At 37.1% G+C, this 14,122-nt stretch overlaps 1 protein-coding gene across 2 annotated transcripts in view; it reads left to right on the top strand.

Moving 5' to 3' along the window:
* EDEM3 (ER degradation enhancing alpha-mannosidase like protein 3) overlaps positions 1-14,122 on the top strand; it is a 49,462-nt gene that overhangs the window by 15,086 nt on the left and 20,254 nt on the right. For both annotated transcript variants that reach the window (XM_067535071.1, XM_067535072.1), the window contains 6 exons: positions 248-401; positions 1,978-2,112; positions 3,728-3,833; positions 4,455-4,552; positions 5,941-6,066; positions 10,970-11,053. In XM_067535071.1, the coding sequence (XP_067391172.1) occupies positions 248-401; positions 1,978-2,112; positions 3,728-3,833; positions 4,455-4,552; positions 5,941-6,066; positions 10,970-11,053 (703 nt within the window). The remainder of the gene's footprint in view (positions 1-247; positions 402-1,977; positions 2,113-3,727; positions 3,834-4,454; positions 4,553-5,940; positions 6,067-10,969; positions 11,054-14,122) is intronic.

The raw sequence follows: 14,122 nt of genomic DNA, 5'->3' as shown, positions 1-14,122 counted from the left end.
TATTGTTAATTATCACTCTTTAAGTCTGTTACCTACAGAAAAATAACCCACCGTTATCATTAAGTGCCTGATTTTTTTTGAAGGTGCAACAGCTTCCATTGATTTCAGTTGGAGTTGTGTGTGTTCAGCACTTCTGAAACACACATCACAATTGTTTATACAGTGCTTGTCACAAACGATAGAAATTATTGCACTGCTGTGACCTACTGAGATGAAATACTTGTGAATATCTTTTCATGTGTTTTAGAGGTCTTTTAGGTGGGCACTCTGTGGCAATTATGCTGAAAGAAAAAGGTGAATACATGCAGTGGTACAGTGGTGAACTTCTGCACATGGCAAAACAACTGGGCTACAAGCTTTTACCTGCTTTTAACACTACTAGTGGTCTCCCTTATCCAAGAGTAAGTGTTTTATAATCCTGACCATCACACTCTATAGGCAAAACTTTGTTACTATTTCCAGAAGTTATTTAGTAAAGAAGGAGAGAACCTTATTTGTGACAGATTATGCATTAATTTTCTTTGTATCCAAGATCAGAAAATAGTTCAGTTGTGAGTTAAATACATGCTGAATGTCCTTGCTAACTAGGCTGTGGAGTCATTTTGCACAGAAATCATTTAAACTTTTTTATAAGACCTTTTTTATTAGTGTCAATTGCGGGTGTAGACAGTTATCACAGGTATTTGTATTTTCCATACATTTAATAATGCAGATCAATTAATATTTTGTGACCTTAAATGTAAACCTTTTCCAGGTTTGCTGACAATGACTCAGAATGCATCATTCTGACTCAAAGATGGCAGAAATCTCATGAAACCACTGTCTACTAGTATCTTGCACCTCTTGTTGCTTAAAATGTACTGATGTGCCCTCTACAGCCTAGTTAATTGCGAGTGCTCAGCATGTGCCTTTGGGTTTAACTCAGGGTTCACCTAACTTTCATAGTCTGCCTATTTTTTTAAAAAAAAAATCTCCAGTCTGTGAAGGCTGTTGTTGAGGGCTATAATTTTTCTTTATATTTGTAACTTCATCACTTGAAGCTAGCGCATGGCACCCTGCTTTCTCTTTGGTTAATTATGGGTAATGTTTTCAAAAGTGCTTAAGTCCAATTGAGCTTCTATGGAAAATTAGGCTTCTAAATATAACTAGTCAGGAATTTTTCATTAGAAAATGCCAGTTTGTTGAATCCTAAACTTTTAGTGGGATTGTATTTTTTTGATAAAACTTTCTTTGGAAAGATTTCTCAGATCCAGCATAGAATTTCTGGTCAAAACCAAAGAAAGAGACACCCCGGATAGCTAGTAACCTAGGGGTTAGGGTACTAACCTGAGACATGGGAGACCTTGATTTAAACCCCTACTCTGTCTGATACAGAGCAGGGACTTGAACCTGGGTCTTCCATATCGTAGGCAAGTAGCCCTTACCACCGGGCTGTTGAATATTTTGGATTCTCTCTCATTTTTCACAAATAATTTTGAAAGTTCTCTGTTTTGACCCAATTCAGAACAAGAAAAAAATTTGAAATCTTGGAAAAATTTTTGCAGGATGAGAAACAGTTTTCTATGCAGCTCTACTTCTAAGTGACTTAGGCATGTCTGAAAATTTTACCCATCATACTTCTTTGTGGCAGTAGAGTTAAAAGAATGGTTGTAATATCAGGTGAGACTAGATCAGTGGTTCTTAACCTTTCCAAACTACTGTACCCCTGAAGCCTGAGTCCCACCCCCACGGGGCTGAGGCATGTAACTTAGTTTCATGGCGCCCCTGTGGCTCCAGGCAATTGCCTTTCTTGCCACCTCCAATACCAGCTCTGCACTTGCGACCCCTCTAAAACCCCAGGTTAAGAAACACTGGACTAGATTAAGACTTTTGTTGAATTAGAACAGATAAAGTACAGTATCTTAGTTCATATATCACTCATCATTGAAGTATATATATTTGCAGCTAGTAAAAGATACCATCTCTACTTCCTTTTAGGTTAATTTAAAATTTGGTGTAAGAGGTCCAGAAGCTCGAACAGGAACAGAGACTGATACCTGCACAGCTTGTGCAGGTACCTTGATACTTGAGTTTGCTGCTCTAAGCCGATTCACAGGAACATCAATATTTGAGGTTTGTTTTCTATGGTTTCTTGCTTATCGGGTTTAGGTTTTGAACAGTGTGCTGTTACAGTATTGTTGTTCTAATTCAGATTCATGGGAAAAGAATGAACTTGTTTGGGATTAGTTGCATTTGTGGCTGGTAATGAATTTTGCATCTTTTAGCTGTACTGTGCACAAGGATAAGATGCTTATCCAGAAACATATTAATATGGCATATCTAATTAAGTACTATTTTTAACTTTTTATTCAAAAAGTTCTAGAAAGTGATTTATAACAAAAATAGTAATATCACTCAAAATCAAATAAACTGAATATATTAAAGAGTTAGGTTAATAAACTATCTCTCCATGGTGCTTGGATAGAAAGGTTCCACTGATTTGTTAAACTAACATTGAAGAAGAGAATTGAGGTACATGGTATTTAAAGTGCAATTCTGTTCTGAAAATTCTCTCTGAGAATAGCATTGTGAACTTGCATGTTTTATGATTTCATAGCAAACAAGTTTAGTTCATAAGTGTCGTGTTCCCCCCCGCCCCGCCCCCCCCAAAAAAAAAAAAAGTGTGTGCGCTGACTGCCAGCCCAGTATACATAGATAGGGCCTTGACTCTTGAGGTTGGTTCATTCCTTCCTACATACTGTCATCGCTAAAAAATTCTGCAGGCAAGATTAGGCCCTCAGTGACATTTGTACAACACTGTGGTCTCCAAATTATGCCCTAGTGGTATGTGCAACCCCCATTCCCTTCACTGGGTTTGTACAGGTGTACTGATTGCCACTAAGTAAAAAAACAAAACAAAACGTGTTCCATAAAGGAAAATACAATCCAGTTTCTTGTAATTGTACTGGCTGTGCAAGGCCAATATGAGTAAAAATGCTTATTTTAGTCATTAAAATCAGTGGGTACAATTCTGAATACATAGTTATAAGTACTCTTGATCAACTCATCCTTAAAACTTAGCATGCCTGACTGGTCTTCTGTATCCTTATTCTGGCTAGTTTGGCACCCCAGGTCCTCTCTTTGTGTATTTGCAGGGGGTTAATACACATAATTAGCCTAAGTATTGGATAGAGCTACTGTTCCACCTGTGTGTGGTAATGAGAATGGGGTAGGAATAACTTTAGAAAGCAATCTGACTATCTCCTATTTTATTAGAAGAAATCAGTTGTTGCACCATTTCATTAGACAAAAATCTTGATTTTTTTTTTTAATTTTTTTTTTTTTAATTTTTGAAGAATTTTTTAATGGTTATAAACAAATAGAGGATTTATATCTATTTTGTTGATAGGAAACTCAGGGACAGACAAGTTAAGTGACTTGCCCAAAGCTATATAGTGTGTAAGTGACAGTTATGGATAGAATGCAGATCCTTTTAATTAGTAACAAGACTGGTTAAATGGAATAAGAGCTGCTTTTCAAGAAAATTCAATGCATTATTGAGCTTTGTCGTTTTTCCTTTAGGAAATTCAGTCTAAAAATAAATATATAATATATTCTACTTCATAGCTCTGTTATTTTAGTAGACAAAATTCCCAAAAGCTTTTATGCCAGTACCTGATGTTTTTTCTTGCCTTCTGCACTGCTACGTAATTACACTTACATTAAAAAAATTTTTTGTTTCTTTCAGGAATATGCACGGAAGGCGCTTGATTTTCTTTGGGAAAAAAGACAACGCAACAGTAATTTAGTGGGAGTTACCATTAATATACATACTGGAGACTGGGTCCGCAAAGGTACTTGGATTTGACTCTAAGACCCATGATCACATACAGCTCTTGGGAGTTTAAATTATTTTAAAATATCATTAGGGCAGGCAAGTGGACTTGGGGACTTTCAGATCTGAAGAAACGAGGTTTAATGAAGCCTGGTCTTTCTCTGTAAGAGTATCTTGCCTGAGAAATCTGTTTTCTTTTCAAAGAAAGCATTCCCTAATTCCCTGGATGCTGAGAGATTTCTTAGTGCGAAATGTTCAAAGACTCTACTTTAAGTGCACAGTAAAGTACAAATAAGAGTGCAATTGTGCATTCGGGCCAATAAAAATATTTTCCTACAAGGAAATTAAACGCTTGGTTTAATAGCATTCCTGAGCATACCTTTGTATGTATATAGTTGTATATTTTATACTGTTGTATATTTTCAGAAAAATTGGAAAATACAGCACACCACTCAATGCATCACTTCATTAACCTACATGCACCTTTATTTGCACCTCAGTTGTCTTGAACATTCCCTCTTTTTTCATTCAAACAATAGCCTTTGAAATCAAAATGAAAATTAGCAGTTGAAAAATTGATTCATATAACTATTTAAATTTAAAAATATAGTGCTTTTTTGTATTTTTGTGCTATTTCTAGATAGTGGAGTTGGAGCAGGAATAGACTCGTATTATGAATATTTATTAAAAGCCTATGTCTTGCTTGGAGATGATAGTTTCCTGGAAAGATTTAACACAGTAAGTTGATATAACTTTTTGCTCAATTATTTTCCCTATTCAGGAATAATTTTTAGAGTTGTCTGTTAGCCATTAGATTCCTGCTGTGTAATTCATGGACTTTGTAGGGTTTCTCAGACTCTTGCGTTGCTGTAGTGCTAATTCTTTCTGTTGTGTTGTAGCCAAACTTGAGTTGATTACAATACCCTCGTATGTTCCTCTCGCTTTCCCGACAAGGGTAGAGTCCGCCTATATAGTTCTTTGACTGAAGGCTCTCCTATATATCTCTCCTGGTTTGCTTCCGACACCACTTTAGCCATAACTTCCCAACCAAGGAGGGCTGCATTGAGACTCACTTTGGAGCTCAGCAGTGTTGCTTTTACACTGCTTTACAGAAAACCCTATTAATGTAAGGCCTCTTTTATCACAAAGTAAGCTGAAAGCTGCTACTGGCTCTCAGAACAACAGACAGAACCTGAAAATCAAACTCTGGGTCTCATGTCGTGGGATAGAGCCATGTGTTCAGAGACACTAAGCCAGGCCAATCCTTATATGACTATAACCTGCAAAAATATGAGGACTGGTTCATAGGTTTATTAGGTTCATAAGACTGCTAAATTTTCTGAAAATCATGAGCATTTTTCAGTAAAGTAATACAAAATGATGATGCACAATTAAATGCATTTTCTTGGTTCTTGCAAGCAATGTAGAAGTCAGAATCATACATCTTAGTTAAAAACCTGTCACCACAGTAAAGATAACAATTTATATTGCTAACGTGCATAGCTTCTATTATAATAATTTAATTGGGCTTTCTGTTTGTTCAGCTCATGATATAGTATTACCTCTTCAACTGAAGGCTAAGGACCTTGTATCAAAAATTGTAAGGCCTGCAATGCAAACACAAATAGGACAGCTATCCTGGAGGGAAGAGGGATTAGGAGTGAGTAAGCAGGCCGGTGAGCCAAAAGGTTTTAAAATTCTTTCCAGCAGTTAGTCCCATTCAGTGTTTTTCTTATAAATGCATTTTGGAGTTCTCTGCTACAGCCAAAGGGCGTGAGAAACTGCAGCCATATTTATTGCTGTAAGCCAGCTTAAAAATCATGGCACAGGAGACAGTCGATGTAGATGAGCAGAGCCAAGCAGAGAAAATACTTGCATGTTCATAGTATGGTTGCTGAATATATTTATGTATGTTTATGTTACTGTATAGCTGTGCAATAATTATTCAGGTTCTGGTATTCTGATTTACGTAAGTAGGAACAGTTTATTTGTATATCACTAATTGCAGGCATGCTGTTCCCTGAGATCATTACCTCATTGAAATGAAATCTGGTAAACTACTGGGTTTTCGGATCTCTTTTGACAACGTACTGTTAATAAGAGCTCACGTTTCTGTTGTTTGTTAGCACTATGATGCCATAATGAGGTATATCAGTCAGCCACCTCTTCTGCTTGATGTTCATATTCACAAACCAATGCTAAATGCTCGGACCTGGATGGACTCTTTGCTTGCATTCTTCCCGGGCTTGCAGGTAAGGTTTCTAAAACCTCCAGTCCCTAGATCACATTAAATGGACTTAGTAATAATTGTTCATAAAAACAGATAATATGAAAATTACCTGATATAATAGATGTCATTTAGGCTCAGTAATTTAACTTTTAAAAATGTTATCTAATAGGGAAGAGGAATTTGTTTGCTTTTGCTCCCTCTGCTGGTTCTGTTGATCATTCAGGCAACATATTATTTCCAGGTCTGTACTGGCTGTTAAGAGGGGAAACTATCTGAACTTTCAGACCATTCCAATATCTACCTGGCTCTGCTTCTTTCACCTCTTAACTCCTTGATGATCATGTAAAATGCTTAATTCAAACTCTAACAATCCTCTGCAGAAGTTTTTTAATTCATATGCAAATAATTTTTTTGGAAAAAAAAAAAAATTCCTACCACAGTGGAGCAAGATATGTTTTTCCCCTCTTCCCTTAACTCTTAACTATAGAGATCCCTTTTCTTCTTCAGTTCTTAGTTCTGAGCTCACAGCTTACTGATTTTGTTACCCAAATTCAAAGTCGTGCCAAAAAGGTTCCAAGGCATATCAGATGCTAACTTTCATTTCTAGCCGTCTAAAATACCCCCCTACTCCCGCGTCTTAAGGCTTCCTGTTGATATTTCTGCTGAACCTTTGTCATTGGCTCCCTTCATTATCCCCCATCCTTTTTTATATGCTACTGATGTCATTAGTTCCCTTGCCTGTCTTTCCTCCATGACCTACTGCATAGTCTTCGAGATTAAATTACTTTAAAACTGGTGGTGCTGTTGATTTCTAAAACAAGCTCACTCCAATCTTTTTCATTCCCCTTTCCAAGTGGTCTCTGGAACATGGTATCATGTATTTTCTGTTTGTATCCCTTCCCTCTATTTCAGGGTGGATTGCGATTTAAATCATGATTTAAATCACCAAGAGAAAATCATTGATTTAAATCAAGTTTCCCACTGATACTACTTCACATATTTCTTAAACAATGGTGCAAATTGGATCACTAAAACATGTTAATTTACAACTCAGTACAGCATTTTACAACATCTAGGAGGGTATACTTTGTGTAATTTTTTTTAGATATCTTGATTTTTATTAATTTAGGAAATAGTACATAATACTCATACCTGTGTCAAGCTGCAGATGCAGCAGCCGTACCTTAGGAATGGTAAGAACTAAATCACACACACAAACACAATAGCACTTATATTTTATTAAACTAAATCTTAAATGTTACATAAAAGTTTCACGTTTGCAATTGCAGCAGTCTCCTGAGTTGACGGCTGTCCTTAAACTTTTTTTTTTTTTTTTTTAATTTTCAAATTATATTAACTCTAACAGACAAATCATCACAACACTAAAGATACGCTCTCCTAAAAACTTCTACAACTAGCTTTTATCTTCCCCACTCCCACTGTCATTTTTATTCATAGACTAAAATAGAAATACGAGTTTCCTGCTTTTTCAGCTCCCAGTTGATTTCTTAGCTTTGAGTGAATAATACCAAACAATGAAAATATTCTCTCTCTGCCTGCAGAAGAAGCTGCTGCTGTGAAAAGTTGGCTTAGCAACCAAAGGAACTCTGTTTCAAAGTGCCTGTCTAATGATTTCCACTAATTCAGGGGAGTGACTTTGTTCAAAACATCATCAGTAAACATGTACTGTTTAAATGATTCCGCTCCAACCCTGAAATTTATTTCAACTGGCATAACTGAGCAGTGATTTTGAGATGCCTATGCCAGCCATTGCAACATCATCTTCTTCAGAAGTTAGGCATCTACCTTTATATCTGGGGTTGAGAATGTTCGCAAGAAAGAGGTGGAGTTAGTGCTTGATCCATTCGCTTCTTTATTGCCTGCAGTTTAACTTTCTGGTGAGATTTCTTTCTTCAATGTCTCTTAAAGTGCCTTCCAAATTTTGACAGCATCAGCAATGCAGCAACAACTTCTCTGAAGTTTGTTTAAAGTTATGGATAAAGGTTTCAGTATACTGAGCATATCCTCTACGTTCCTCTTTAATCCAATGTTAGATACTTGGGATGAGAGACATCTATTTTATCACGATTTTCTTCACAAAGTTTTATGAGAATAGGCCAGTTCTTAGTAAATTGTTCAAAACAATCAACCACAGAATTTCATCGAACATCTTGAGGGAGAATTAGTTTGGATCACCCTGCTCTCTTCAGTGAAGCTAAAGCAAAATGGTTGTTAACGGAAGTATTTTGCTACTTCAACAACACTTTTTTTTATTCCTGGAGAAGATGTACTTAAGTCTTTGGCTAAAAGATGCATTAAATGGGCATTGCAACCATATGTTATTAAGGAGCATCCTTCCGTTTCTTCTTCTAAGTATCTTCTCATCTTTGCCACGTTTGCAGCATTGTCTGTGACAAAACTGCACATGTGACAGTTGAATTTTTGTTCACAGTTTATTACAGTTTCACTACCACTTCTTTTAAATATTCTGTTGTGTGGGCATTTCCCAACTTATCTATTGTTTCTGAAAGATATGCAACCCCATCTTCTGTCGTCAGAAAGGCACATATTACTGGATCATTGTATATATTGCTCCACCCATCAAGGCTTGAACTGGCAAATTCCCCCTCAGGATTTCTTGCACCCTGTTCAAGTTCCTTCTCATACACTGTATCTAGCAACCTTCCACCAATGTCTGCTCTACCAGGTGGAGTGTAGCCTGGCCGTAAGGACTCAACCATGTCAGTGAAGTGTTTATTGTTAACAGTGTGAAAAGGAGAATTTGTGGCATAAATGAACTGAGCAATCTTTTCATCTATGGTGTCTTGTTGGTATTTGCTGGTCCTTACTACAAACCCATCCCTGGTGGTGGTTTTACTGGATGATTGAGATCTTATGCTTGCTACTGATACTTTATAGTCTGAAATACGTTTAGTTGCAGCAGTGCTGCTAAAAGTACCAATGGATGACTCTGAAGTTGTTGCCGATAGACATTCACAGTCAAACTCTCTTATGCTTCAATGGAATCCTGATACAAAATTAAAAAAAGATTTTGAATAGTTGTTCTTCTCACTCTATTATTCAGTTAATCATTTACATTTTTATCAGCAAGGATGTGAATCCCATTCCAAATTACCAAAAAAGCTGAATGACTGCACTTTGTGTACTTAATTTTGGAGTAAGCCCCATAGAACTTACTGGCACTTCTGGTTTTTGAGAAAACAAGTATAGGATGGAGTTCCCTTGGAAAAGCTGAGTTATGCTGAAGCAAAATAAGGAATAGATTTATGGTATCACCATTATGGACTTTGGCCATGATGTTCCAAAATAAGGGGCATGTATTCTGTAATATAAAATAAGAAAATGACACCCAGTGGCAACTGGCAACTCTAGATTTCTCTTACTGCAATTTTCTTTACTGTATACTTAGGTGATAGATTCTAAACCTAGTTAACTAATTAAACCAGCCATAAGGATTAGCTAAACTAAACTTTTTTTTTCTAGCAACATCCAACATAGCAAACAGCTTGGGAATTTACTTGTTCAATCACACTTATACTAAAAGGCATAGAGAGAGTCTTGAAGAATGATGTATTGCAAAGTGAATTATTTCATTTACTAACCAATTGATCCACATTGTTCTTCAGACATATCCATATCTTCATCCACATCATTTTCTCCTAATAAGCAGTTTTCATTATGATGTTTCATTCACTTGACACATTTTCCTTCTTTACCCAGGGAGAAAATTCCTTCAAAATATTCCCAGATAAGTTCTCTCTTACCCCCAGAAGCCATGACAGTTTTTCTGTGGCAAAAGTGTGGGGGAATATAGGAAGCTGTGTGTGTACTGAATAATGTCTTCCCTTTTTCTTTTCAGTCCACTCCATTGTTCCTTTCTACTCTGCCTCCATCCTTTGTGTGTCTGTCTTTAAGACAGTGTCTTAACTAACTCCTCTGCCTTGCTTGGCCCAGCTCCACCATCACATAAGCACAGAACAGCAATCCTATCCAGCATGTGTCTGTCTTTGCACATGTGACTTTAGTCTGCTAAGAAACTGAAACAGAAACTGAAAGCCCAGAACTTTCAAGAAGCAAGAGCTGGTAGTTAAGCTGGACAGACTAGAGCCATTAATTCATTTTTATGAGACTGTACGTGTAGGTTTAGCATGTTTGTGATGAGATTTAATTGTAACTTATTTTTAAATGAGAGCGAAATTTAGTATTTTATTGATCTTTTTTTTAAAAAAATTCAAAAAATCTGATTTAAATAAAAAATAATCCGATTTAAAAAAAAAAAAAATTTTTTTTTAAATCATTGATTTTTATCCACCCTGCTCTATTTAGAATACATCTTTGTAAGGATGAATAAAAAGAATCGTTTCTTGTTCCAGGATTTATTACAACCAGATTCAAATGGCTGGTATTATGACTGTATGAGAAATCTATTCTCCAGCCAGCTAGGATTTTACATTCATATGAGCCACTCTGCACTTCCAAGGGGCTTTAAATATCTGTTTGCGAATCTGTCCTTAGAGCTTTCAAATGCAATTCTGGTAGTAAAAATTGAAGTGAAGGGAATGGGTCCATTCAAGTCCTGGGCCACAGGTGCATTTTGTAACTTCTTTCACAAACATGGCCAAATTCCCTTTTAAGGCAGGAGTCCAATTTCAATATGATCCTGTCCTCTTTCCCACAAGTCAGTCATGGTTGCTGTGAAATAGTGGTCTCTGAGGTGTTGCAGTCAGTCGCATGTTTCTCATCCCATACTAAATAGAAAAATATAAATAAAGCAGATTATACACTGAAACAGATGATCATGATTTACTGTATTATTGTATATGCTGGAAATGTACAAATTGGTGTGTAGTCTTGTACAGATAACATGCCTGACTTATGGATTTGTTATTGTTCTTTATTTGTAGGTATTGAAAGGTGACATTAGACCTGCTATTGAAACTCATGAGATGTTATATCAGGTGATAAAAAAGCATAACTTTCTTCCTGAGGTGAGGCAATAGGTTATATCAACTTATTGTGATTTCAGTTCAAGTAATACCAGACATTAAGTTGGAAAAAGTACTAGACCTAATGTATAATTGAAAACAAAAGCTGGTTTCAACATTCTTCTCAAGCTCACAAACCCACATGCACAACAGGAGTGTCGTTCTGGATTTGAAACATTTTTCCCTGAGATGTTGCCACTACCAATAGTGGGAAACAACTGCTATGTACTAGCTAGGTGATAATGAATAACTTCACACTAATATACAAAGTTTACATAACATTGATGTGAAACTATATCTTGGTGATGTAATGGCTTTATGCTACTAAATGACACTGACTTTTTATTTCCTTCCATTTTTTATCCAAGTGAAGCCTGAATCCATTGGAGAAGTAACACGTTTAGGACCATATTTTATAGAGACTCTGAAAATGTACCTATGAATATTGTGTTGACAAATGGGTATGCCTGAAAACAAGTTAATTGGGCGTACAAAAGCCCGTTTGCCTGCACAAATGGTTCTGTGTACAGTCAATGGTGGTACATTTGCATAAGTCTTGAAAATTTGGTCCTTGGTCTTCAGTGGACAGGGGCTGTCTTGTTTTTCCAGTATTGCTTTGATTGCTGACTAGTTGCTGTAGTATTCATACCATAGGGGGCTGTTTTGCCTGTCTTAGCATTCAGAGAGAAGCCACAACTTTGGTTTTTTAACAAAAACAAATCTGCCTATTCTATTGTATACGCTTGTTCCTCTTCAAGAGTGAACAACTTTGAATGTCTGACTTCATTCCATCTACAAGAATCAAGAATAGAGCAGAATAAATCAAATCGGCCCATAGGGCCTAATTTTGAACTCTGGGTTTACTCTGGAGTAACTCCATTGCCTGAATTATACTGATGTATGTAAGATCAGAATCAGGCCTGTAGTCACTAGAATATCGTTCTCTGTCAAGTTCTTTCCAAAGCTATCTACATGTACAGTGAAATAGAATTTGAGAAAACAACTGGTATTCAAGCCAATAAAGTACCTAATTTAGCAAACAATTTAATTTAAAACAAACATGCAGTGTGAACTTACTGGTGAGCATAAAAACAAACAAACAAACAAAAAACATGGGGATAGTTGTATAATTACTAGCATCTGCTAAAATCTTTTAATGTAAGATTGAACACACATGTTTTGAGTGACTTACTGTTGGTCTCTGATATTTCATGTGTTAGCAACAGCTGTTTTAAATTCAAACTTCAAACAGTGACAGATTGTTTGCACCTGTCCGTGTTAACAGTGTATGGCAGGAAGTATGTTTCCACAGAGGGTGTTGAAATCCAGTCAAACATTTTATACAATAAAATCAAAGTCTGGAAATTGGTTTTAATTTGGTTTTAATTTTAAAACTTCTGGTTTTAATTTGGGTTATGGTCACAAGTAAAAGTGAGTTTAGTTTTCTCTGCCTACTTCTTAGTAAAACTGTATCAGAAAGTGCAATGCAGTTTGTCACAGCTTGTGGTCACTGCTTCAGAGAGGCCCCAGACTGGAAACACAAGTGTTATAGGTACATTTCAGCTTGCCTTTGATACTGTGGCACCTGAGGCAGTGTTGATACATTTGTGGTGTTATGTAGGACTGAATGGGGCTACTTTTGATTGGGGTTTCCTTCCTGGGTGAGAGTTCCAAAATGGTTGTATTAAAGAATTGCTCATCTGCACTGAGGCCTGTCTTAAGAGGGTGGTGCCACAGTATTTCATTCGGCCATCCTTGTACAGCATGTATGTAGGGCTGCTAAGAAGGTTAGCGAGAAGGAATGAGCTATAGTGCCATCATGGTGATGACACACAGCTTCATGCTTTGGTTACAGCTGGTGTAGTTGAACATGTTACCCAGTGTCTGCCTGAGATGTTTAATGTGTTCAGTTTAGATATCTGTACAGCACCCAGCACAATATGGGTATTATTGTATAAGTGATTAATATTAAGATGTTGGAGAAATGGGCATGGCAATGGTTAGAGGGTCAATCTGTATTCTATATTAGCAGAAAACTGGGTGGTGTGGGGACAAAAGTAAAATTTTGAAATATGGCTTGAAACTTTTTGGTCTGGAGGGAAGAAAATGAATGGGGTGCCTATCATCATGAGCCCAGAGACTGCTAAGGATGTCTCATAGACTCTAAGGTCAGAAGGCACCGATATGATCATGTAGTCTGACCTCCTGCACAACGCAGGCCACAGAACCTCACTCATCCACTTCTGTAATAGACCCCTGACCTATGACTGAGTTATTAAAGTCCTCAAATCATGGTTTAAAGACTTTAAGATACAGAGAATCCACCAGCAAGTGAGCCATGCCCCATGCTACAGAGGAAGGTGAAAAACCTCCAGAGTCTTGGCTGATCTGCGCTGGGGGAAAATTCCTTCCCGACCCTAAATATGGCGATCAGATAAACCCTGAGCATGTGGGCAAGACTCACCAACCAGACACCCAGAAATAATTCTCTGTAATAACTCAGAACCCACTCCATCTAACATCCCTTCACAGGCTGTTGGCATATCTACCATCAATAGTCAAAGATCGGTCAATTGCCAAATTAGGCTGTCCCATCATACCATCCCCTCCATAAATTTATCAAGCTCGGTTTTGAAGCCAGCTAGGTTTTTTGCCCCCACTGCTCCCCTTGGAAGGTTATTCCAGAACTTCACTCCTCTGACGGTTAGAAACCTGCATCTAATTTCAAGTCTAAACTTCCTGATGGCCAGTTTATATCCATTAGTTCTTGTGTCCATATTGGCGCTGAACTTGAATAATTCCTCTCCCTTCCTGGTATTTATCTCAGGTGTCATGAGGGTAGAAAGAAGAGGAGACCGATTGATATTTGTATGGTTGATGATAGGGAACTGAGCTAAATGTGTGATGTCAGCTTATGCTCCACAACAAGGTAGACATATGGAAGAGAACTAGAGCTTTAGAAATGAGGTGGCAGAATTGGTAGTTATGGTTGAGATAGACAGCGACAGAGAGGCTGGCGAGTGTATATTTGACATGGGCTGGACATGTTAAGAATGGGAGAAGAACGGCTAA

Source organism: Emydura macquarii, unplaced genomic scaffold, assembly GCF_026122565.2.
Source record: "Emydura macquarii macquarii isolate MOO-44397 ecotype Brisbane River unplaced genomic scaffold, CSIRO-AGI_Emac_v2 contig_3477, whole genome shotgun sequence".
Lineage (NCBI taxonomy): Eukaryota > Metazoa > Chordata > Testudines > Chelidae > Emydura > Emydura macquarii.
Note: the sequence above shows the minus strand (reverse complement) of the source record. Positions and strands in the feature narration are given on the sequence as shown.